Below are 26,979 nucleotides of genomic sequence, written 5' to 3' on the forward strand. Positions count from 1 at the left end.
AATATAAAGGAAGATAGCAAAAGCTTTTTCAGGTATGTGAAGAGAAAGAAGATAGTTAAGAACAATGTTGGGCCCTTGAAGAATGAATTGGGTGAAATTGTTATGGGAAGCAGAGAAATGGCAGAAGAATTTAATGAGTGCTTTAGATCTGTTTTCACTAAGGAAGACACAAGCAATCTCCCAGATGTATGGATGGGCCAAGGACATAGGGTAACAGAGGAAATGAAACAGATTGACATTCGGAAGGAAACGGTGATGAGAAGACTGATGGGACTGAAGGCTGACAAATCCCCAGGTCCAGATGGTCTGCACCCTAGGGTACTAAAGGAGGTGGCCCTGGAAATTGCGGATGCATTGGTAATCATTTTCCAATGTTCCTTAGATTCAGGATCAGTTCCTGAGGATTGGAGAATGGCTAATGTTATCCCACTTTTTAAGAAAGGAGGGAGGGAGAAAACAGAGAACTATCGATCTGTCAGCCTGACATCGGTGGTGGGAAAGATGCTAGAGTCCATTATTAAGGATGAAATAGTGGCATATCTAGATAGCAGTGATAGGATTGGGCTGAGTCAGCATGGATTTACCAAGGGTAAATCATGCTTGACTAATCTGTTGGAGTTTTTCGAGGATGTAACCAGGAAGTTAGACGGGGGAGATCCAGTGGATGTAGTGTACCTCGATTTTCAGAAGGCATTTGATAAGGTCCCACATAGAAGATTTGTGGGTAAAATCAAAGCTCAGGGCATCGGGGGGAAGGCATTGACATGAATAGAAAACTGGTTGGCAGATAGAAAGCAAAGGGTAGCGGTGAATGGGTGTTTCTCGGAATGGCAGGTGGTGACTAGTGGGGTGCCACAGGGCTCGGTATTGGGACCACAGCTGTTTACCATTTACATTAACGATTTGTATGAAGGCATAGAAAATAACATCAGCAAATTTGCTGATGATACTAAGCTGGGTGGCAGTGTGACATGTGATGAGGATGTTAGGAGAATTCAGGGTGACTTGGATAGGCTGGGTGAGTGGGCAGATACTTGGCAGATGGCGCTTAATGTGATTAAGTGTGAGGTTATCCACTTTGGGAGTAAGAACAGGAAGGCAGATTATTATCTGAACGGTGTAGAGTTGGGTAAGGGAGAAATACAAAGAGATCTCGGAGTCCTTGTTCATCAATCACTGAAGGTGAATGAGCAAGTGCAGCAGGCAGTGAAGAAGGCTAATGCAATGTTGGCCTTTATTACAAAGGGACTTGAGTACAAGAGCAAGGAAATCCTCTTGCATTTGTACAGAGCCCTGGTGAGACCACACCTGGAGTATTGTGTACAGTTTTGGTCTCCAGGGTTAAGGAAGGACATCCTGGCTGTAGAGGAAGTGCAGCGTAGATTCACGAGGTTAATTCCTGGGATGTCTGGACTGTCTTACGCAGAGAGGTTAGAGAGACTGGGCTTGTACACGCTGGAATTAAGGAGATTGAGAGGGGATCTGATTGAAACATATAAGATTATTAAGGGATTGGACAAGATAGAGGCAGGAAATATGTTCCAGATGCTGGGAGAGTCCAGTACTAGAGGGCATGGTTTGAGAATAAGGGGTAGGTCATCTAGGACAGAGTTAAGGAAAAACTTCTTCTCCCAGAGAGTTGTGGGGGTCTGGAATGCACTGCCTCGGAAGGTAGTGGAGGCCAATTCTCTGGATGCTTTCAAGAAGGAGCTAGATAGGTATCTTATGGATAGGGGAATCAAGGGATATGGGGACAAGGCAGGAACCGGGTATTGATAGTAATTGATCAGCCATGATCTCAAAATGGCGGTGCAGGCTCGAAGGGCCGAATGGTCTATTTCTGCACCTATTGTCTATTGTTATATTTGTTAAAAAAACAATTGCATTCTCAAAATGGTAGAATTTTGACCACCACTGACATCAAAATGGTAGTCACATTTTCTGGATGATTAGTCAGTTATACCTCCAAGAGGACCACAAACTTGTTGTTCGGTTTGGAGGCTTGCATACCTCAAAAACCCAGAGAGCTATGCTGGCTGGAGTCAGGGCTTTATGCTTTGGCTCTTGGTAAGGTCACCTAAGACGAAAAAAGGTTGAAGGGTAGAAGTCAGACTAAGAGTGGTCCTCCAGGTTCAGGGGTTCCGCTCAGGGTTAACAAACATATAACCATATAACAATTACAGCGTGGAAATAGGCCATCTCGGCCCTTCTAGTCCGTGCCGAACGCTTACTCTCACCTAGTCCCACTGACCTGCACTCAGCCCATAACCCTCCATTCCTTTCCTGTCCATATACCTATCCAATTTTACTTTAAATGACAATACCGAACCTGCCTTTACCACTTCTACTGGAAGCTCGTTCCTCACAACTACCACTCTTTGAGTAAAGAAGTCCCCCCTCATGTTACCCCTAAACTTTTGCCCCTTAACTCTCAACTCATGTCCTCTTGTTTGAATCTCCCCTACTCTCAATGGAAAAAGCCTATCCACGTCAACTCTATCTATCCCCCTCATAATTTTAAATACCTCTATCAAGTCCCCCCTCAACCTTCTATGCTCCAGAGAATAAAGACCTAACTTGTTCAACCTTACTCTGTAACTTAGGTGCTGAAACCCAGGTAACATTCTAGTAAATCTTCTCTGTACTCTCTCTATTTTGTTGACATCTTTCCTATAATTTGTTGACCAGAACTGTACACAATACTCCAAATTTGGCCTTACCAATGCCTTGTACAATTTTAACATTACATCCCAACTCCTATACTCATTGCTCTGATTTATAAAGGCCAACATACCAAAAGCTTTCTTCTCCACCCTATCCACATGAGATTACACCTTCAGGGAACTATGCACCATTATTCCTAGATCACTCTGTTCTACTGCATTCTTCAATGCCCTATTTTGATTAGTCCTATCAAAATGTAGCACCTCACACTTATCAGCATTAAACTCCATCTGCCATCTTTCAGCCCACTCTTCTAACTGGCCTAAATCTCTCTGCGAGCTTTGAAAACCTACTTTATTATCCACAATGCGCCACCTACCTTAGTATCATCTGCATACTTACTTATCCAATTTACCACCCCATCATCCAGATCATTAATGTATATGACAAACAACATTGGACCCAGTACAGATCCCTGAGGCACACCACTAGTCACCGGCCTCCAACCTGACAAACAGTTATCCACCACTACTCTCTGGCATCTCCCATCCAGCCACTGTTGAATCCATTTTACTACTTCAATATTAATACCTAATGATTGAACTTTCCTAACTAACCTTCCATGTGGAACCTTGTCAAAGGCCTTACTGAAGTCCATATAGACAACATCCACTGCTTTACCCTCAACTTTCCTAGTATCCTCTTCAAAAAAATTCAATAAGATTTGTCAAACATGATCTTCCACGCACAAATCCATGTTGACTGTTCCTAATCAGACCCTGTCTATCCAGATAATTATATATACCTTCTCTAAGAATACTTTTCATTAATTTACCCACCACTGACGTCAAACTTACAGTCCTATAATTGCTAAGTTTACTTTTAGAACCCTTTTTAAACAATGGAACAACATGAGCAATATGCCAATCCTCCAACACCATCCCCGTTTCTAATGACATTTGAAATATTTCTGTCAGAGTCCCTGCTATTTCTACACCAACTTTCCTCAAGCTCCTAGGGAATATCCCTTCAGGACCCAGAGACTTATCCACTTTTATATTCTTTAAAAGTGCCAGTACTTCCTTTTCTTTAATCATCATAGTTTCCATAACTACCCTACTTGTTTCCCTTACCTTACACAATTCAATATCCTTCTCCTTAGTGAATACTGAAGAAAAGAAATTGTACAAAATCTCCCCCATCTCTTTTGTCTCCACACATAGCTGTCCACTCTGATTCTCTAAGGGACCAATTTTATCCCTCACTATCCTTTTGCTATTAATGTAACTGTAGAAACCCTTTGGATTTATTTTCACTTTACTTGCCAAAGCAACCTCGTATCTTCTTTTAGCTTTTCTAATTTCTTTAAGATTCTTATTATATTCCTCGAGCACTTCATTTACTCCATGCTACCTATATTTATTGTAGATCTCCCTCTTTTTCCGAACCAAGTTTCCAATATCCCTTGAAAACCATGGCTCTCTCAAACTTTTAACCTTTCCTTTCAACTTAACAGGAACATAAAGATTCTGTACCTCCAAAATTTCACCCTTAAATGACTTCCATTTCTCTATTACATCCTTCCCATAAAACAAATTATCCCAATCCACTCCTTCTAAATCCTTTCGCATCACCTCAAAGTTATCCTTCTCCAATCAAAAATGTCAACCCTGGGTCCAGTCGTATCCTTCTCCATGATTATATTGAAACTAATGGCACTGTGATCCCCAACACATACCTCTGACACCTGACCAATCTCATTCCCTAACAGGAGATCCAACATTGCCCCTTCTCTAGTTAGTACCTCTATGTATTGCTGCAAAAAACTATCCTGCACACATTTTACAAACTCCAAACCATCCATCCCTTTTACAGTGGTCAAACAAAACTGTTACAGAAACAGCAAAGAAGAATCCTTCTGCATCTGTGTGCAACTGCATGATGGCCAGGAACAGAGAGATATAGAAGATATTCATTGTTGGCTCAAATGCTAGCAGGCATAAGAGGCATTAAGTCGGTCATAGTTCTGCTGACACAGCAAGCTGCTGTGTATGATGGCAACAACATAGATATGCAAGAAAGAATGACTCACTGGAGCAGGGTGCAGCATCCATGTTCAGCTAGATTGACCTCAGTATTAATCTTTACTCTTAATAGACTGCCATGGACATGTATTGGGCTATGAATGATAGTATCTAAGTGCAATTGTCAGCAGCCATGCAATGTCCTGACACAATGGAATCACAGTACTACAATGAGAATATCTTATCAAACAGAATAAAAGGCACAGGCCTGCAATCCCTCACCTGTCCAAAGGAGGCTCGTGCCTGCTGAAAGCCATCTACCTGCAGTCGCTTCTTTAGAAGGTCAAAGGGATACGTAAGAGTTTTACTGATGATCCCTGCACATCCACCACACACAAGATTCTGTATATTACCTTAAAATAAAAAGGAAACACACAAGTGAAAGGGATAATACTGCATTGCAAAGCAACACACATAAAAATGCAGGAGGAACTCAGTATGTCAGGCAACATCTATAGAAATTAATAAATAGTCAAAGTTTCAGGCCAAGACCCTTCTTCAGGACTGGAAAGGAAGAGGGAAGATGACAAACAAAAAGGTGGAGGAGCGGGAAGGAGGATAGCTAGAATGTGATAAGTGATGCTAGGTTGATGGGAAAGCTAAAGGGCTGGAGGAGAAGGAATCAGATAGGAGAGAGGACAATGGGAGAAAGCGAAGAAGGACGGGCACCCAGGGGAGGTGAGGGCAAATGAAAAGAGGCAAGAGGCCAAGTGGAGAATGGAAGCAGAGGGAAGGGTGAGTGAATTTTTTTAAAATAAAGTAGAAAGAGACATCAATGTCCACGCCATCAATTTGGAGACTACCCATATAGAACGTGTTATTCCTCCACCCTAAGGATAGCCTCATCATGGCAGAAGAGAAATCTGTCACATCAAAACTGGAATTAGGATTCAAAATGGTTGGCCACTTGAAATTCCACTTTTGGTGGATGGAGTGCTCAACAAAACAGACCCCAATTTACATCGGGTTTCACCAACGTAGGAGGCCACATCGGGATCAACAGATACAAAAGATGACCCCAATAGATTCGCAAGTGAAATGTTGTCTCACCTAGGAGGACTGTTTGGGGTCCTGGATAAGGGGCAAATGGGCAAGTGTAGCAGTTTGGTCACTTGCAAGCGTATGTGCCAGGAGGGAGATTAGTGGAGATGGATGAATAGACAAAGGAACTACAGAGAGAGCAGAAAGTAAGTGGGGGAAGAGGATGAAGCAATAATCTGCTTCAGTATTCACTATGGAAAAGGATTTTGGCAATTATAGGGATGACTTGCAGCGGACTAAAAGCTTGAGCATGTAGATATTAAGAGGATGTGCTAGAGCTTTTGGAAAGCATCAAGTTGTATAGGTCACCGGGACCGGATGGGATGTATCCCAGGCTACTGTGGGAAGCGAGGGAGGAGATTGCTGAGCCTCTGGCAATGATCTTTGCATCATCAGTGGGGAGGGGAGAGGTTCCGGAGGATTGGAAGGTTGCGGATGTTGTTCCTTTATTCAAGAAAGGGAGATAGCCCAGGAAATTATAGACCAGTGAGTCTTACCTTAGTGGTTGGTAAGTTGATGGAGAAAATGCTGCAAGGCAGGATTTATGAACATTTGGAGAGGCTAAATTTGATTAGGAATAGTCAGCATGGCTTTGTCAAAGGCAGGTCATGTCTTACAAGCCTGATTGAATTTTTTGAGGATGTGACTAAACACGTTGATGAAGGAGGATCAGTAGATGTGGTGTATATGGATTTCAGCAAGGCATTTGATAAGGTACCCTATGCAAGGCTTATTGAGGAAGTAAGGAGGCATGGGATCCAAGGGGACATTGCTTTGTGGACCAAAACTGGCTTGCCCACAGAAGGCAAAGAGTGGTTCTAGACGGGTCATATTCTGCATGGAGGTCGGTGATCAGTGGAGTGCCTCAGGGATCTGTTCTGGGACTTCTACTCTTAGTGATTTTTATAAATGACCTGGATGAGAAAGTGGAGGGATGGGTTAGTAAATTTGCTGATGACACAAAGGTTGGGGTGTTGTAGATAGTGTGGAGGGCTGTCAGAGGTTACAGCGGGACATTGATAGGATGCAAAACTGGGCTGACAAGTGGCAGATGGCGTTCAACCCAGATAAGTGTGAGGTGATTCATTTTGGTAGGTCAAATATGATGGCAGAATATAGCATTAATGGTAAGACTCTTGGCAGTGTGGAGGATCAGAGGGATCTTGGGGTCCGAGTCCATAGGACTCTCAAAGCTGTTGCGCAGGTTCACTCTGTGGTTAAGAAAGCATACGGTGCATTGGCCTTCATCAATTGTGGGACTGAGTTTAGGAGTCAAAAGGTAATGTTGCAGCCAAGTCAGACCCCACTTGGAATACTGTGCTCAGTTCTGGTCGCCTCACTACAGGAAGGATGTGGAGACCACAGAAAGGGTGCAGAGGAGATATTCAAGGATGTTGCATGCCTTATGAGAATAGGTTGAGTGAACTTGGCCTTTTCTCGATGGAGCAACAGAGGATGAGATGTGACCTGTTAGAGGTGTACAAGATAATGAGGGGTATTAGATCGTGTGGATAGTCAGAGACGTTTTCCCCAGGGCTGAAAAGGCTAATACGAGAGGACACAGGTTTAAAGTGCTGGGGAGTAAGTACAGAGGAGATGTCAGGGGTAAGTTTTTTTTTAAATACGCAGAGTGTGGTGATTGTGTGGAATGGGCTACCAGCAAAGGTGGTGGAGGCAGAAACGATAGGGTCTTTTAAGAGACTCCTGGATAGGTACATGGAGCTTAGAAAAATAGAGGGCTATAGGTAAGCCTAGGTAGTACAGGGTAATGACAGGTTCAGCACAGCTTTGTGGGCCGAAGGGCCTGTATTGTGCTGTAAGTTTTCTATGTTTCTAAGAGGAGGTAAAGATGTTTGGTAGTAGGATCCCACTGAAGATGACATAAGTTGTAGAGAATGTGTTGAATGTGAAGGCTCATGGGTGAGGACAAGAGAACTTACCCCTGTTAAGGCAGTGAGATGATGAGGTGAGTGTGGATGTCTGGGAAATGGAGGAACTGTGGGTGAAGGAGAAATGGAAACCCTGTTCTTTGATTATAGACAACATCTCTGATGTTCTGAGAACAGATGCAGCAGAGATGATGGAACTGAGAAAAGCATTTTCACAGGAGGCAGGGTGGGAAGAGGTATAGTTAAGATAGCCACAGAAATTGGTCAGTTTATAAAAGATATTGGTAGACAATTTGTCTCTAGAGATACAGACAGAGAGACTGAGAAAGGGGAGGGAGGTGTTAGAGATGGACCAAGTGAATTTAAGGGCAGGATGGAAATTAGAGGCAAAGTTGATGAAATTAATATGCTCATCATGGGTGCGTGAAACAGCACCAATGCAGTTGTCAATGTAGTGCAGGTCCTTTTCTGGATATTTGAACAAAAAAAGTAATAATTATATCAGGCTGATATTCCAATGTACTTCAGTGTCAGCTGAAGCCAGATAGGAAACTGATTGACTGATGAATCCTGGAACTGAAATAAGATATCACTAGTTTCACCATTGGGGAGATGTCCCCAATAACCAGGTCAACAGTCTCTCAGGTCAACAACTGAAACAGATGATTTGGTCATTACTGAATTGCTGTTTGGTATCTTGCTGAAGGCCTTTTACCAGACTCCCTATATTGCAGCAGAGAGACAATATTTCTATAAGATATTGGCACCGTTAAAAAGTGTCTTCGAGCTCAGGAAAGACGAAGTTGTAGAGAAAGATTGACACTCCTTGCCTTTTTTAAAAAATTGCTCACATGGAATATTAGCAATCTTAACCAGCTTAGATGCCCCAAGTCCGCTGGAGGCACAAGAGAGCTTAGACAATCTCAGGGCTTAGTTAAAATATCCTCTGCCAATGGCAACTTGGCCACTATACCTTGGAATGCCAAAATGCTTTAAAAAAAGCTACTATTTCTATAAAATGCTTTAGTTAAAAATAAAAGTTGGTATGGAGAACATACAAAACCAGCAACACATCAAGGCAGGAGCGCAAGTGTAGAAAGGAACAACAGTGATATGACTAGAGAGATGGAATAAAAGGACAATGTTACATGGGTTAAAGACTGTAAAAAATTGAATTTCAAGACTGTATATAAAGTCTGGAATTGAGGATCTTGGGTAGACAGTGAAAATAGCAGTAATGAAGGTGCCGGTCTCTACAGAGATATTGGGAGAAGCTTTGAAAAGCAACTTGAAGGGAGAACTGGAAGGGGTCATTAGCTAGAGGGAGAATCTGGTCGAGTATACACAGTCGTTAAGATGAACTAGAGCGACCTCGATAACGGGAAAGGAGAAAGCTCCAAAAGATTAGATCAGCTAAAAGAGAACCTGAATGGACAGCATCAAGAAAGATATTGTATCTCCTTTATCTCAGCCAGGGAACTGAGTATTCGGTGTATTGGGGGCACCCACTCAGGGTGTTTATTTGTGTGGCCTCCTCTGATGCTACAATGAAAATTCTTCCACTTTCAGGAGCCACGTTTCTGCAAATTCCACTCGCAATTCTCTCTCGACTACTTCCTGAGTTCTTCCATCCCAATCAGGTTGTGTGCCTACCTTCATTCACTCACCTGAGCTGATGCTAGCCCTTTTGGCAATACGGTGAAATATGTTGTAGAAGGCAAACTGGAACCCAGCATAAGGGAAAACAGCCATAATGGTTGGAGTGAGGCCCCGATAAAATGACAATGCTCCTTCTCCTCTGTACATTGTGACCACTGCATGCCAAAGATTCCTGTAAACCTACAATACAAATTAGTATCTCCATGGTTTAAGGACAAACAACATACACATCCTTCCTGGTGAAGGAAACCATTGAAATAAGACTAGAGAATAAGAATTTTAATAAAGATGAAAGTCTCACTCTAAGTAAGAACTGGAATACGATTTTAAACAAAGTGGAACAGTGGAAACCTGATTGGTTGAGGACTAACTAATTAGGAGGGACAGACGATGAAAGTTGACCAGACTAGATGTGGCTAATCATCATCCCTAATAAAGATGGCAGAGTTTATCATCAAAATGTTGGTTAATATCAACACCTGTACCGGCTGGAGACCTGAGAAGAGTTTGTGTCTTTATGCTTTATGATGTTTAAGCACAATGCTCAATCACAGGACTTGCACTGTGGTTTCACCATGCACAATCCTCCTCAGCACTGAGGACATCTTCAAAACACAGTGCCTCAAGGCAGCTGCATCCATCACTAAGGAGTCGTACCATCCAGGCCGCCCTTCTCCTCATTACTACCATTGAAGAGGTACTAGAGCCTGAACACTAACATCCAATGACTTCAACGGTCTCTTGCCCTCCTACATCAGAGTTCTGAACAGTCCATGAACGATATCACTTATTTTATACAGTATTTTATTTTTGTAAGTTATAGTGATTTTATAGTTTTTCACCATACTGCTGCCACCAAACAACAAATTATTCAGGTCAGAGATGATAAATCCTATTCTAACATGCAACATTCCTGAGGCCGAGACAGCAATCAGGAACACACAGTGTCTTAGGTTAACCACAGCATCCTTACCCACACCATTCCATCCTCCCTCCCTTCAACAACTACCCACAACTTGGCAACCACCCAGGAAGCTTGCTGATTTGATGTTACTCATCTACAGCTTCCTGATATCCTGATGGGGCTTTAATGCAGGATCCCACCCAGCCACTTAGTCTCCTCTCCACAAAACTTATTTGTGCATGCACATCAGCCCTCCAACACTGCAGCTGCCACAAAGTGCTTTCCCCTTCCTTACCTTGGGTTCTCCCTGTGCCACAAATCGGGTACGGAGTGTATCAATGGGCTGTACAGTCACGGTGGCAGTGCATGCTGCCAGTCCTCCACAAACAAAGTGCACCATAGGATTCCTCGAGTCGCAGAGCAAGGCATTGTGGACAAATTTGGTTAAAAACTCAAAACTTGAAAACTGGGAAAAAAGGGAGGAAAAGGTTAAACATCTTGCAACAAAGACAATCAAAAATTAAAAGTGGTTTGCATCCTTTCATTTCCTTTTGTGACCTCAAAGCATTCAAAACACCTTGAGGTCTATGAAACACTTTTGAAGTTATTATCTTATTAAGTTAGCAACACAAAATATTCCAAAAATCCACAAAAAGCAATTTCAGAATGAACAGATCATTTATTTTTTTCTGTCAGAAGGATTAAAACTAGTCAGGAGATAACAGATGTGTATTTCTTCAAACCAGTGCTGTGAAACATTCTGCATCATCCTGAGAGGAAAGTTTAACATCACATTGGGAAACATCAGCACTTCATGATCTGAATTAATCACCTCCTGACTCTGAACACACCTGATTCAAACTTTAAAAAAAAAATATACAATACACACTTCAGGAAATTTTCAAAATTTTGAGCCCAAGATTTACTGACCCACACTCAAGATGACCATTTCATTGACAGGATAGTACTGAGGGTGCCAGAATCCATTCCCTCTTGACCCTCAGTTTAATAGGCAGAAAAATACAGTGATATTTCACTACATTAAGATACTCCTAGAAAGTGCTGAGAAAGAGATGGAAATGTATCATACCTGAACAGCACCATAAGAGACAGAGAGGAGCTGGGCTGGAACGTGGCCCTTCCAGAATGCCTGCAGACCCTCTTCTCTGAATATCATGCCAGTGGCCTGCACAATGCCATGATACTTGGCCCTTGGCTCCAGCAATGACAAGCGTTCAATCTGAAGCTGGGAAAGCAAATGACAGCAGTGAACACAAGGAGACCCCTGTGATAAGCAGCAACAAAACTCTGGGTGGTGGACAAGAGATGACAGGTGCTGGAACTACGAGCTAAGATCAAACTCAGCAGCTCAAGCTGTATCTGTGGAAGTAAAGGGATAGTCAGTGCTTCAAGTTAATGTTCTGCATCGGAAATGAAAGTGTGGCGAACAGATACACGGTATATAGAAAAGAGAGCGAGGTGTGAGGTAGTCTGATTGGTGCTAAATGGAATCAGCCAAGATGGAAGAGGGGCAATAGGTGGAAACAAGAAGAAAAATAAGCAAATGGAGCCAAATGGTGTGAGAGAAGAGGAAAAGGGAGAGACAGAGGCAGGTAGGTTACAAATGTAATCTACATCATCCATTGTCAACATGTGTTCTCTATGGCATTTGTACCCAAGTGATTCTATAATTATACAAAGAATTACTCTGCTATGGAGGTGTTATCTCAGTGTTGAACAAGCAGACCCACAATTCTAGGTGGAGTGAAATTTCTATACTGTGCTAATAGTTTCGACCACATTGTTTGTTCTTACATTACTACTGTCGATAAGAGCTTCATCATCCCCACAAAATATAACCAGTAGGATGATTGCATCTTGCCCTCCTGGAAAGCAGAAGTCTGCCAGCACTCATTATTACCCTACCATACAGACCTTGAAATCCAGAGCCGGCTCTCTGAGCAGCAAGGCCTTGCACTTCCTGCCATAAAAACAGCAAGCCCCACTCCCAGAAATCCTTTGACAGTGAGGATTACAGGACGTTAAAAGATAATGAAAATCTGATTGTCACGATGTAGTAAAACTCCAATATCCTAAGACCAGTAAATGCTTCCCTAGTATGACAAAATGGACTCCTGACCTCAGAATCTACTTCATTACAAGCCTGCACTTTAGTGTTTACCTGCACTGCACTTTCTCCTACATTTTTATTGTTTTAACCTTGTCCCACCTCAATGATTTGATCTCGATGATTAGTATTTAAGATAAGCTTTTCACTGTATTGCAGTACATGTGACAATAATAAACCAATTCAGAGCACCTAGTGGTTTAGCATCTGACTTACACGCTGCTCCAACACACACCAGAAAATTTATAAGACTGTGAGATATCTAAAAAAAATTCAAGGTGTTTGTATAATATCCAATCATCTGGAAAATCTGACAGTTCAACACTATTAAACCCCAAGTCTGCAGGATTGTTGGAGTTATGATCACCTTTTAAATATGAATTGTAACATTAGTAAACTATAAAAAGTTAATATTAAACAATCATTTTCATCTAACTTAAAAAGCATATTCCACCAAGATATCAGTTTAATATATAAATTATCCAAATTTTACTTATCACTCCAGTATTGAGAACACTTTCAAAAGGCATGCCTCAAAAAGATGGCATCCATCATTAGACCATAAGACATAAGAGCAGAATTAGGCCATTTGGCCCATCGAGGCTGCTCTGCAATTCAACCATGTCTGATCCATTTTTTCCCTCCTCAACCCCATTCCCTGGCCTTCTCCCCGTAACTTTTAATGTTGTACCCAATCAAGAATCCATCAATCTCTGCCTTAAAGACACCCAATGACCTGGCCTCCACAGCTGCCTATGGTGAGAAGTTCCACAAATTCACTACCCTTTGGCCAAAGAAATTTTTCCGCATCTCTGTTTTAAATGGACATCCCTCTATTCTATCCCTCTTGTCCTATACTCCCCCACCATAGGAAACATCTTTTCCACATCTACTCTGTCTAGGCCTTTCAACATTTGGAAGGTTTCAATGAGATCCCCCACATCCTTCTAAATTCCAGCGAGTACAGACCCAGAACCATCAAACGTACCTCGTATGATAAACCTTTTATTCCCGGAATCATCCTTGTGAACTGCCTCAGGACCTTCTCCAATGCCAGAACATCTTTTCTTAGGTGAGAAGCATAAAACTGTTCACAATACTCATGGTGCGGCCTCACCAGTGCCTTATAAAGCCTCAGCATCACATCCCTGCTCTTGTAATCAAGACCTCTTGATAGAAATGCTAACATTGCATTTGCCTTCCTCACCACTGACTCAACCTGCAAGTTAACCTTTAGGGTGTTCTGCACAAGGACTCCCAAGTCCCTTTACATCTCAGATTTTTGGATATTCTCCCTTTTTACAAAATAGTCTGCACGTTTATTTCTAGTATCAAAGTGCAAGACCGTGCATTTTCCAACATTGTATTTCATTTGCCACTTTCTTGCCCACTCTCCTAATCTAAGTCCTTCTGCATCCTACCTGTTTCCTCAACACTACCTGCCCCTCCACCAATCTTCGTATCATCTGCAAATTTGGCAACAAAGCCATCTATTCCATCATCTAAATTATTGATATACAGCATAAAAAGTAGTCCCAACAGCGATCCCCGCAGAACACCACTAGTCACCGGCAGTTAACCAGAATAGAATCTCTTTATTCCCACTCGCTGCCTACTACCAATCAGCCAATGCTCAAACCATGCTAGTAACTTTCCTATAATACCATGAGCTCTTAATTTAGTAAGGAGCCTCATGTGTGGCACCTTGGCAAAGGGTTTCTGAAAGTCCAAATATACAACATCCACTTTTATCTATCCTACTTGTAATCTCCTCAAAGAATTCCAAAGGGTTCATCAGGCAAGATTTTCCCTTAAGGAAACCATGCTGACTTTGTCCTATCTTGTCCTGTGTCATCAAGTACTCCATAACCTCATCCTTAACAACTGTCTCCAACATCTTCCTAAGCACTGAGGTCAGGCCAACTGGTCTATAATTTCTTTTCTGCTGCTTTCCTCCTTTCTTAAAGAGTGCGATAGCATTTGCAATGTTCCGGTCCTCCGACACCATGGCAGAGTTCAATGATTTTTGAAAGATCATTGCTAATGCTTCCATAATCTCTATCGCTACCTCTTTCAGAATCCTAGCATGCAGTTCATCTGGTTCAGGTGGCTTATGTACTCTTCAGTCTTTCAGCTTTTTGAGCACCTTCTCCCATGTAATAGCAACTGCACTCACTTCTCTTCCTTCACACACAGCCTCTGGCACACTGGTGGTGTCTTCCAAAGTGAAGGCTGATGCAAAATACAGTCGGCCCTCCTTATCCGTGAATTCAACCAACAGCGAATCGCGAAAACCCCGAAGGGCTCTTCCAGCACTTGTTGTTCAAGCATGTACAGACTTTATTTTCTTGTCACTATTCCCTAAACAATGCAGTATAACAACTATCTTACATAGCATTTACATTGTATTAGGTATTATAAGCAATCTAGAGATGATTTAAAGTATACGGGAGGATGTGTGTGGGTTATCGTGGATTGGGATTGAAAAAAACCGGAAGTTCTCTTTCTAAGTAAGTCGGAACAGGTACATCCGGTATTATTTAGCGTCAGTTAGTCAAACGTTGTCTTAGTATATAGTATATATTTTACCTTTCTATGCCTATAAAACACTTAAGAACGTATGTTTCAGCGTTGGGCTCGGGAATGGAAGTTCTTGGGACTCGGGACAGACCGCTCCTGAGTGCACTCTCCACCATGCCGGGTTGATGTGGAGGATCAAAAACCCAATAATTAAACCACCGCGTTGCTTAGTAATAATTATAGCCATCATTGGGGCAGGACCTTTCTCACCTTATCCTTTAAGATTGTTCCGATCATTGACCGATGTAGCCTAACGGTTTTTCAATGACCAATGGTGTTTCACCTCTTTCCGATTGCTTTATTATTTCCACTTCATTTTCAATCGTGATTGTGATTATTTTCGCGAACAGAAACACTGTGGATTCAGATCTCTGCCACCAGGTCCTAATGTCCACCATACTGAGACAGGTTAAATAAGGTCCGGGGTTCTGCTGGGTCCTAAGATCCACTGCATTGAGACAGGTTGAGTAAGGGACTTGAGCATCTGTGAATTTTGGTATCTGGGAGGGGGTCCCAGAACCAACCCCTCGATGATACAATTCCTCGCTGACTGTACTCATTTAGTTCATCTTCCATCTGATATTATTTCTCTAGCCTCATTTTTTTTAGCAGTCCTATATCCGCTCTCATCTCCCTTTTTTTTACATACTTGAAAAAGCTTTTACTATCCACTTTGATATGGTTTGCTAACTTGCTTTCATATTTCATATTTTCCCTTCTTATGATTCTTTTAGTTGCTCTCTAGGTTTTTAAATGCTTCCAAATCCTCTATCTCTATAATTTGTGCTTTGTTGTATGCCCCCTCTTTTGTTTTTACATTAGCTTTGACTTCCATTGTCAGCCACGGTTGTACTATTTTGCCATTTGAGTATTCTTCGATTTTGGAATACATCTGTTCCCATACCTTCCTCATTTTTTCCACAGAAATACATACCATTGCTGCTCTCATCCCTGCCAGCAGCTCCTTCCAATTTACTTTGGCCAACTCCTCTCTCATGCCACCATAATTTCCTTTAGTCTACTGAAACACTGCTACATCAGACTTTACTTACTTTCTATCAAATTTCAGGTTGAACTCAATCATATTGTAATTATTGGTTCTTAAGGGCTCTTTTACCTCAAGCTCCCTAATTGCCTCTGGTTCATTATATAGCACCCAATCCAGTATAGCTGATCCCCTAATAGTAGGCTCAATGACACACAGCTCTAAAATGGCATCTTGTAGACATTCAACAAACTCATTCTCTTGAGATCCATTGCCAACCTGATTTTCCCAATCAACCTGCATGTTAAAAACTCCCATGACTATCATGACATTGGCCTTTTGACACGCCTTTTCTATTTCCTGTTGTAATCTGTGGTCCACACCCCAGCTACTGTTGGGAGGCGTGTGTGTAACTGCCAGAGTCCTTTTACCCTTGCAGTTTCTTAACTCAACCCACAAGGATTCAACGTCTTCCGATCATATGTCACATCTTTCTACTGATTTAATGCCATTCTTTACCAGCAGAGTCACGCCACCCTCTCTGCCTACCTTCCTATCCCTTGGACATTGAGTTCCCAACTGAATTAGGGACCCTTATTAGCCTGGACATGCTCACTTCTCATTGCTACCATTGAGGTGGTACAGGAGCTGAAGAGAAACACTCAACATTTCAGGAACATCTTCTTTCCCTCTGCTACCAGATTTCTAAATGGACAATGAACCCATGACCATTACCTCACTATTCTTTTCCTCACTTTTTGCACTAATTTTTGTACACACGTACACACACAGAGAGTGGATTCTAGGATTCTGGTTTATTCGGACACAAATGACCCAGTACATTTTAGCCCAATTAAGACACTGTCCCAATTAGCCACTTTCATGGAAATAGTTAAAAAGGTTATAAGATCAAACTGCGTAACAAATTATGTATTTAAATCAAATACAGAACAAATTAGAACACCACCAATAGTACTACAGTACTATAAAAGTGTGTACAAGCTCTTAATAGTTATTGACAGAGGAATTACTCTAGTGTATGCAATGAACAAAATCTGTGCAGATACCTAGAACTGTCTCCATACAATGCAATTGATGACTCATCTTCCAAATCTTCTTTTTCATTCTAATAGTTAAGAAGATTTCTGGTACCTTCAAATCCTTTCTAGTTCCCAACTTGTTGCAATAGTGAAATGGCTTCATTTTCACTCCCAGCCATTTCTGGCATCTATGCCAGTGAGAAAAACAATTCTGAATTGACTTATTGCTTATTTTTCGCCAACTATCAGTGACAAAAATCACTGCTTTTTGAATACAAACACACACAACTGATGCTATTGAAAAACTATTTGCTCTAAGCACAGTGTAGCACTCTAACGGCCACACAAGTGCATGCAACTGACAACAATTAGAACCTGCTCAGGAACTGTTTCCTGTCCCAATTTAACAGCCTAGTATCCCAAATAAACTAAGGGAATCTGGCAATTCTGTTGATCAGTTTTTGTTCTTTAAGAGTAGTCCCAAATAAGTGGCAGTATTGATGAACTGATAGACCAATCAACTGGAATCCACCATACCAATTTATTATATACTGCATGCACTGCTTCTCCAAAACAATACATTTCACAATATATGCCAGCAATTTTAAACCTTATTCTGATTCTGAAGACATCGTCTCCATTGAATTGAGCTCCTGAACCTGCACCAGATCCAGGTTCAGTTCATTATAGGATGTGAAAGTTTTAGTGAGGCTGCAGAGGAGATAGACAGGGTAAATGTGGAAAGGCTGTTTCCCTTGGTGGGTGAGTCCAGGACAAGAGGTCACAGTCTTAGAATTAGAGGGTACCCATTTAAAACAGAGATGAGGAGAAATTTTTTTTTAGCCAGAGGGTCATGGATTTATGGAATTCGTTGCCACATACAGCTGTGGAGGCCCAATCATTGAGGGTTTTTAAGGAGGAGATTGACAGGTATCTAATTAGTCAGGGTATCAAGGGATATGGGAGAAAAAGCTGGAAATTGGAACTAGACGGGAGAATAGTTTGGCTCATGGTGGAGTGGCGGAGCAGACTCGATGGGCCGAGTGGCTTACTTCTGCTCCTTTGTCTTGTGAGATTTAGCAGGATGCTTGCACCTAGGTTAGAGAACATGTCTTATGAGAGAGAGGCTGAGTGATCTAGGGCTTTTCTCTTTGGAATGAAGGAGGATGAGATGTGCCTTGAGAGACATGTATATGGTAAGAGGCAGAAGGTGAACAGCCAGCCCCTTTTTACCCAGGACTGAAATGGCAAATATAATCTTAATGTGATTGCAGGAAAGCATGAGGGGTGGGAAAGAGATGTGAGAGTTTTGCTTTGTTTTTACAGAGTGGTAGGTACATGGAACACACTGCCGGCTGGTGATAAGAGACAGATCACTGGGGACATTTAAAAGACCCTTTGATGGATGAAAAAAAACGTATGACTATGTAAGCTAGGATGATCTTGGAGTGGGTTAAAAGGTCAGCACAGCATTGTGGGCTGAATGGCCTGTACTGTACTGTTCAATGTTCCACGCATTAACTGAGAATCAGCAGGATTTTGATTCTGGTGCTTCATTGCTGGTCTCCAGAGGAAGGCAAAAGCTGGGATGCAGTTGGCAAGGACCCAAGGAAGTTCACAACCTCAAAATTCACACCAACAACTCTTGGCAGCATTTAGTATTGTAAATTGGTTCTGTCTGCAGAGGTTTGCAAACCAACTCACTAAAAATTACCATCCGAACCAACCCCCCCACACCAAGTTTAGACCAGTAGGGGTGGTAGCAGTTGGAATATATTCATTTTGCATATACATAATTTCTTGCTGTCTGAGTACATTATTCACTATAGTAAAAGGTATATTTATTCATTGGAGAGGAAAGCTATTTGCACTTCTTTCTGATCTATTCAGTTGTTCAATGCTGATTCACTGATCCATTTTATCTGCTTCCCTCTAGTTGCCAGGTGCTTATATGCTAAAAAATATTGAGTCTGTAGTGTTGAAACAAGCCAACTTTCCTAAGACAACATATACACAAAATGCTGGAGGAACTCAGCAAGTCAGGCAGCATCCACTGGGAATGCATACAGTCGATATTTTGGCCCAAGACCCTTCTTCAAGATTGGAAAGGACACTAGAATCTTTTCCAAGATGTTTATTGTCCATACCAACTTTTTCCCAGCAATCATAATCTAATCCTATTTCACTATTTCCTTCTACTCTTTCCACACTTACTTGCCCAACTTCCCCTAAAATGCATCAGTTTTATTTGCTTTTTCCATTCTAAGCACTCACCAAGCACAAGTCTCCCCCCCCCCTCAACACCCACTTTAATTATCAATTTTATTTATGACTCACTCCACCAAGGGCAAATATTTTCCCTAAATACATCCTATCAAACCCTTTCAGAGCAACACACACAAATTGCTGGAGGAACTCAGCAGCAAGTCAGGCAGCATTTCTAAAACCCTTCAGTCTATTTTTTTTTAAATGCCTCTGTGAACTTGTGTCTCAAATCTTCTGATTTCTGGAGGAAATAGCCTGAGTCCAGTCACCTTTTCTGGACAACTGGCCTTCCAATTCTGTCGGAAGTCCCTCCTTTATTCCTTGTATACCCATGACTGTATCACCACCCAAAGCTCCAATCTGCTAATTAAATTTGTTGATGACACTACACTGATTGACCTTATCTCAAACAATAACGGGGTGGCCTACAGGGAAGAAGTCATCTCTCTGACACAGTGGTGTCAAGAAAACAACCTCTCCCTCAATGTCACAAAAACAAAGGAGCTGGTTGTGGATTACAGGAGGAATGGAGACGGGCTAACCCCTATTGACATCAATGCATCTGGGGTTGAAAGAGTAAACAGCTTTAAGTTCCTCGGCATAAACATCACCGAGCTGTGTGATGAAAAAGGCACATCAGCGCCTCTTTCATCTCAGACAGTTGAGCAAGTTTGGTATGGGCCCCAAATTCTAAGAACTTACTACAAAGGCACAATTGAGAGCATCCTGACCAGCTGCATCGCTGCCTGGTATGGGAACTGTACCTTCCTTAATAACAGGACTCTACAGAGAGTGGTGCGGACAGCCCAGCACATCTGTAGTTGTGAACTTCTCATGATTCAGGACATTTACAAGGATGGGTGTGTAAAAAGGGCCCGTAGGATCATTGGGGACTCAAGCCATCCCAAACACAATCTATTCCAGCTGCTACCATCCGGGAAGCAGTACCGCAGCATAAAAGCCTTCACCTCAGATCAGATGGTTGAGGAAAGCTTCTTCCACCAGGCCATCTGCCTGATGAAATCATGCTGATTTGAGTGTACTGTATATTACATTGACTGCTATATATTATAAATTACTATGATTGCACATGGCACATTTAGATGGAGACGTAAAGATTTTTACTCCTCGTGTATGTGAAGGATGTAAGAAATAAAGGCAATTCAATTCAATGCCCTTCAAATTCTTGTTGCCTGGTGTACTTACCCAGTAACTGGCAGTAGTTCCAGTTACCACTAAATTTCCCGAGATTTCAGAGCACTTCCTACAGCATCATGTAGTTGCCTACTTCTGGAGACATTTATTTTTGCTCAATGTCTAGTGCAACCTCCTGATAGATCCACCCTGCCTGGCATCACTATATTGTATTTACCTACTGACTTGTGCACTGGCAATGTGTTAATGACTGGTTTTCTGCAATTTATCAACCTCCCAGAGTGATTTTCCAATCTTTACTTAGATACAGCGTGGAACAGACCCAGCCAATTTACAATATTCAATTAACCTACTACTGGTACATCTTTGGACTATGGGAAGAAACTGCAGCAACTGGAGGAAATCCACGTGCTCATGAACATGCAAACAAATCTCTTACAGACGGCATCAGAATTGATCTCAGAACTGTGGCGCAATGGGCGCAACTGTGGCGCCCATGTTAGTACATTTGCTCACAACTATATATCAATGCAGTAAATCAGTCAATCAGTATTTACCGATTACCATCTATAGATATGATTAACCTGGTATAGTTAACTGATGCATCCTCTATTACAATTAAAACATTGTTATTCAATACATAATCTCTACCCCAGTGTTTACCCACTTTCCTGTAATCCAGTATGCAGAATCAGAATCGGGTTTATTATCACCAGCATGTGTCGTGAAATTTGTTAACTTAGCAGCAGCAGTTCAATGCAATATATATGTAATATAGAAGTATACGTATATTGAATAGATTAAAAATGGTGCAAAAACAGAAATATATATTAAAAAAGTGAGGTAGTGTCTAAGGATTCAATGTCCATTTAGTAATCAGATGGCAGAAGGTAAGAAGCTATTCCTGAATCGCCGAGTGTGTGCCTTCAGGCTTCTGTACCTCCTACCTGTGAGAAAAGGGTATGCCCTGGATGCTGGAGGCCCTTAACAATGGATGCTGTTTTTCTGAGACACCACTCCTTGAAGATGTCCTGGGTATTTTGTAGGCTAGTACCCAAGACGGAGCTGACTAAATTTACAACCTTCTGCAGCTTCTTTCAGTCCTGTGCAGTAGATCAGGATTGTGGGAATGATAGTATCAAATGCTGAGTTATTGTCAATAGGTCTAAAGCCGTGTGGAGAGCCATTGAGATTGTGTCTGCTGTTGACCTATTGTGGTGATAGGCAAATTGCAATGGGTCCAGGTCCTTGCTGAGGCAGGAGTTCAGTATAGTCATAATCAATCTCTCAAAGCATTTCATCACAGCCGATGAGAGTACTACCAGGCGATAGTTATTAAGGCAGCCCACGTTATTCTTCTTAGGCACTGGTATAATTGTTGCCTTTTTGAAGCAAGTGAGAACTTCCACCCATAGCAGTTGAAATCACATTTAACAAATGTACCTGTATAATCGCTCAGTGTTTACCCAACTACCAGTTATTTTATCCACTGAACCGCATTGTCACTCAGTATTGCCACCTCCTGGTACCGTCACCCACTGCCCAGTACTCTCACCACCCGTTCACCCGGTAATTAACCCGCCGCATTGTGTAATGAATTGATTTGAATGGACGGTATGCAAGACACGAATGTCATTGTATCTCAGTAATAAAACAATTTGAGCGCCACTTTACCTGGAAGCGAATTTTGAGGACATCAAGCGGATTTATGAGGACCCGGGTGAGGAGACCAGCCGCTGAGCCGGCTACGGCCGCCTGACTGGACGAGAGTCCCGGGCCCTGACCTTGGGCCGGTGGCTCGAAACCCACCATGCTGCGGGCTGCTCTCCAGCCTTGCGCACCGGCACCGGAACCGGAAACTGTAAACGCTGATCGTCATTGATTCGGACCAATCACAGGAGAGTTTATCTTTGCGAGCGCGGGGGGGGGGGGGTCTCAGAATAATTGACAGTTACTCCAGCGACTCAAAATCCGGCATCATGACGGAATAATGTAATCAAGTATGAGGAAGCTGATGTCAATTCTTTAGGTAAATTTAAGATGATTTTTTTTTCAGATTTTACCTGACCGGAGGCAGATTTGGTGAGTAAAATCCATCAGAGGTGTGTCCACCGTGTGAGAGGATGAACCAAGGGCGGGACGGTGACAAGAGTAGGCGGGACCTACGGCCGGGGGCGGGGCATGGATCACGGGGCGGGTGACGTGTGAGGAAGAGTGGCGTCGTCACCTGGCCAGACTTTCGGGTTTCAGATCACCGGCGTATATCGTTAAATTTGCGGCAGCATACAATTATAAATATAAAAAACGGAATTCCTTTAAGTATATAGCGTATACGTGTATTAAATAGTGCAATGAAAATTAGTGTAAAAACAGAAATATAAAAAACAGTGAGGTAGTGTTCTTGAGTTCAATGTCCATTTAGAAATCGGATGGCAACTTTTTACATCAATTATATATTACACCACAAAAAATAAATAGATTAAATCCAAATTTATCTGATCAATGTTTTCGATGATATCAAGATATTGGTACTGTTTTACGCTCTACTTGGTCTTGTGCTAAAATTCATTTAAGAGTTTTATTGGAACGCAACTTCCACATAATCCAATATTATTTTTATTAGGTGATATTGAAGGGTTAAAACCGAAATTGAACAAATATCAGAAAGAATTTATAAAAATCGCATTGGCAGTAGCCAAAAAGACTATTGCAGTTACTTGGAAATCGGATTCATACTTAAGTATGGATCGTTGGAATAATGAAATTTTTAGCTGCATTCCACTTGAAAAAATTACTTACAATTTAAGAAATAAATATGACATATTACTGAAAATTTGGCGCCCTTACTTACAAAAGCTAGGATTAAATATATAGGTGCTCCGAAGATAAAGTTATTAGTCATTTGGGGAAAGAAACAAATACATATATTAAAGGCACACGAGTGAATCTGCAGATGCTGGAAATAAATAAAAACACAAAATGCTGGCAGAACTCAGCAGGCCAGACAGCATCTATGGGAGGAGGTAGTGACGACGTTTCGGGCCGAAACCCTTCATCAGGAGGGTTATATTAAAGCTATTTTGAATTCCATGGAGCATGTGCGGATCTTCCGATATCCAGGCAGTCTTTCTTTCTTTCTTTACTTTTTAGATAGGGGTGTTAAGGGGAGGGGGGTGGGCTGATATATATAAATTTTCCACTATTCTATTCTATGTAATTATCTTTAAAAATTGAATAAAAAGAAAAAAAAGAAATCGGATGGCAGAAGGGGAGAAGCTGTTCCTGAGTGTGTGTCCCTTCAGGTTTCTTTACCAATGAGAAGAGGGCATGTCCTGGATGGGTGGAGGTCCTTAATGATAGACGTCGCCTGAGGCAGCGCTCCTTGATGATGTTTTGGGTACAGTACTATGCAGGCGAGTAACCACGATGGAGCTGACTAATTTTATAATTCTCTGCAGTTGACTTCGTTCCTGTGCAGTAGCCCCCACCCCGGACAGTGATGCAACCTGTCCTAAAGCTCTCCGCACCAGATCTCCTCAAACTCCTAATGAAATATAGCTACTGTCTTGCCTTCTTTATGGGTGCATCGATATGCTGGGACCAGATCAAATCCTCAGAAAAAAGGAACTTGAAATTGCTCCACTTTGAGGATTGGTTTGTTCTCCCCTGTTTTACCCTTTCTGAAATCCACAATCAGCTCTTTGGTCTTACTGACTTTGAGTGCAAGGTTGTAGCTGTGACATCACTCATCTAACTGGTCTATCTCTATGCCCTCTTATCACCATCGGAGATTCTGTCAACAACCATCCTCAGAACATTTATAGATGGCATTTAAGCTATGCCCAGCCATACAGCCATGGGTATAGATAGAGTACAGCAGTGGGCTAAGCACACATCCCTGAGATTAACAAGGAGGAACTGTTATTTCTGATCTACACAGACTGGTCTCCCAGTTAGGAAGTCAAGGATCCAGTTGTAGAAGGAGGTACAGAGGCCTAGGTTCTGCAGCTTTTCAATCAGTGTTGTAGGAATGATGATGATGTTGAAACACTGAGCTATAGTCAATGGACAGCATCCATTGCATTTTATTCTGCATGTGGGCCTATGCCACGTGGAGAGCCATTGAGATTGAATCTGCTATAGATCTATTGTAGCAATAGGCAATTTGTGCTACGTCCAGGTTCTTGAGGCAGGAGCTGCTTCTAGTCACGACCATCCTCTCAAGGCATTTCATCACCATAGATGAGAGTGTTACTGGACAGTAGTCTTTAAGACAACTCGCTACTCATCTTGAGCACTGGTCAGTTGAGCTCCCTGCCCAAGGCCAACAATGTGGCCAAAGCTTGGCTGAATGATTGGGGCTGGAGCAAAGGGCTGAGCCTGCTTTTGTGAGCTGTTCTCAGGCAGAAGGCGGCAGAGAAGGTAGGTGGTATTGGGTGATAGAAGTTGTGTGGAGTAAGGCTAATGGCAGGTTTCTGTGAAATGGAAAAATAAGAGACTGACTGAGGGTTTTAGTGGCTTTTCATCCAGTGATGAAGGCAGTAGACAGGATTTAAAAAAAAGGAAGATTTTAAGGTTTGGTTCAGTTTTGAATGTGAACCTGTTTCTGATATCAATTCAGTTAGACTAAGGATTTGAAAAATAGCATTAGCAGATATTGTGGTTGCACAACCTTTATGGGTGTACTTTCAGTATTTTGTGAAGACAGCAACGTGAGAAAGCTTTGGGGTTAAAAATTGTGAGAGGAAGGAAAGAAACTCTGGGGAATTATAAACTCAAGAAAGTCTGTAGATGTTGGAAACCCAGAGCAACACTCACAAAATGCTGGAGGAACTCAGCAGGTCAGGCAGCATTTATGGAAATAAATAAACAGTCAACGTTTTGGGCCAATAGCCTTCATCAGGATTGGAAAGGAAGGGGGAAGCTGCTGTAACGAAAGGGCTGGAAAAGAAGGAATCTGATAGGAGAGGAGAATAGATCATTGGGGAAAGGGTAGGAGGAAGGGCACCAGGGGGAGGTGATAGGCAGGTGAGAAGAGGGAAGAGGCTGAAGTGGGGTATAGGGGAGGGAGATTTTTTTTTAGCAGAAGTGGAAATTGATACTCATGCCATCAGGCTGGAGGCTCCTGAGAAATAATATATTGCTCCTCTGCCGTTAGGGTGGCATCATTTAGGCCATGGACTGACATGTCGGAACAGGAATTGGAATCAGAATTAAATCATTTGGACACTGGAAAGTTCCGCTTTTGTTGTCCCCAAATTTACAGGGGCCTCCCCAATTTAGAGGAGACCTTATTGGGAGCACCGGACACAATAGACGACCGCAGCAGATTCACAGGTAAAATGTTGCCTCACCTGGAGGGTCTGTTTGGGGCCCTGAATGGAGGTGAGGGAGGAAGCGAATGGGCAGGTGTCACACTTAGACCATTTGTACAGAGGGAGATGAGTGGGGAGGGACAACTGGACAAAGGAATCCCTGCAGAAAGCGGGTGGTGGGGGGAAAGGTATATGTTTGGTGGTAGGATCCCTTTGGAGATGGGGGAAATTGCGGAGGATAATGCGTTGGATACGGAGGATCATGGGGTGGTATATGGAAGGACAAGAGAAACTCTGTAACTGTTACTGCGGCAGGAAGTTAGGGTGAGCGCAGTTGTTCAGGAAATGGAGGAGATGCAGGTGAAGGCAGGGAAACACTGGTTTTTGAAGGACGACAACATCTCAGATGTCCTGGAACAGAAAACCTCATCCTGGGAACAGATGTGGTGGAGTAGAAGGGGGACTGATAAAAGGGAATAGCAGTTTTACAGGAGACAGGGTGAGAAGAGGTAACCATGGAATTGGTAGGTTTATAAAAGATGTGGGTCGACACTTTGTCTCCAGAGATGGAAACAGAAAGATCGAGAAAGGGGAGACAGGTGTCAGAAATGGACCAAATGAGTTTAAGGGCAGGGTGAACGTTGGAGGCAAAGTTGATGAAATTGATGAGCTCAGCATGGATGCATGAAGTAGCGCCAATGCAGTTGTCAAAGTAGCGGAGGAAGAGTTAGGGAGCATTGCCGGAGAAGGCTTTGTTAGGTACCCAATGAAGAGGCAGGCAGGCAATTTTTGGAAGACAAGTGTTTGGTGTGCTTGAATGATGGTAGGAGTACAACTATAGATCTATTTAACACTTTCTGCGATAGACCTTACGCTGGTATCTGAGGATATAGCAAGTGTGTGCAACTGGGAAATGTACGATACAACAATGGGGAGTGATTATTTGGTGTGGCTCTGTTTGTAAGAGATGGAATTACATCTTTAGAAAGCTGTGACATAGGGTCAGAGAATGTCAAATATTTATGGGTGGAGTTAAGAAACTTCAAGGTCAAAAAAACATTATGGGAATCATATATAGGCCAAATCGTAGCCAAGATGTGGGGTTAATGTTGCAAAGGGAGCTGGAAAGGGTATGTAATAAGAGTAATGTCACAATTGTAATGGGGACTTCAATATGCAAAGAGATCAGGAAAATCAGATTGATGTTGATCGCAAGAGAGGGAATTTGTTGAATGCCTACAAGATGGCTTTTAGAGCATTTTCTGCTTCA

At 42.2% G+C, this 26,979-nt stretch overlaps 1 protein-coding gene across 2 annotated transcripts in view; it reads right to left on the reverse strand.

Moving 5' to 3' along the window:
* slc25a19 (solute carrier family 25 member 19) overlaps positions 1-22,237 on the reverse strand; it is a 29,315-nt gene extending 7,078 nt beyond the window's left edge. For both annotated transcript variants that reach the window (XM_073026675.1, XM_073026676.1), the window contains exons 1-5: positions 22,069-22,237; positions 11,332-11,487; positions 10,537-10,707; positions 9,346-9,517; positions 4,971-5,101 (exon numbers count right to left, since the gene is read on the reverse strand). In XM_073026675.1, the coding sequence (XP_072882776.1) occupies positions 4,971-5,101; positions 9,346-9,517; positions 10,537-10,707; positions 11,332-11,487; positions 22,069-22,206 (768 nt within the window). In that variant the 5' untranslated portion in view covers positions 22,207-22,237. The remainder of the gene's footprint in view (positions 1-4,970; positions 5,102-9,345; positions 9,518-10,536; positions 10,708-11,331; positions 11,488-22,068) is intronic.
* Between the last annotated feature and the right edge of the window lie 4,742 nt (positions 22,238-26,979).

Source organism: Hemitrygon akajei, chromosome 22, assembly GCF_048418815.1.
Source record: "Hemitrygon akajei chromosome 22, sHemAka1.3, whole genome shotgun sequence".
In the NCBI taxonomy this organism is placed as follows: Eukaryota; Metazoa; Chordata; class Chondrichthyes; order Myliobatiformes; family Dasyatidae; genus Hemitrygon; species Hemitrygon akajei.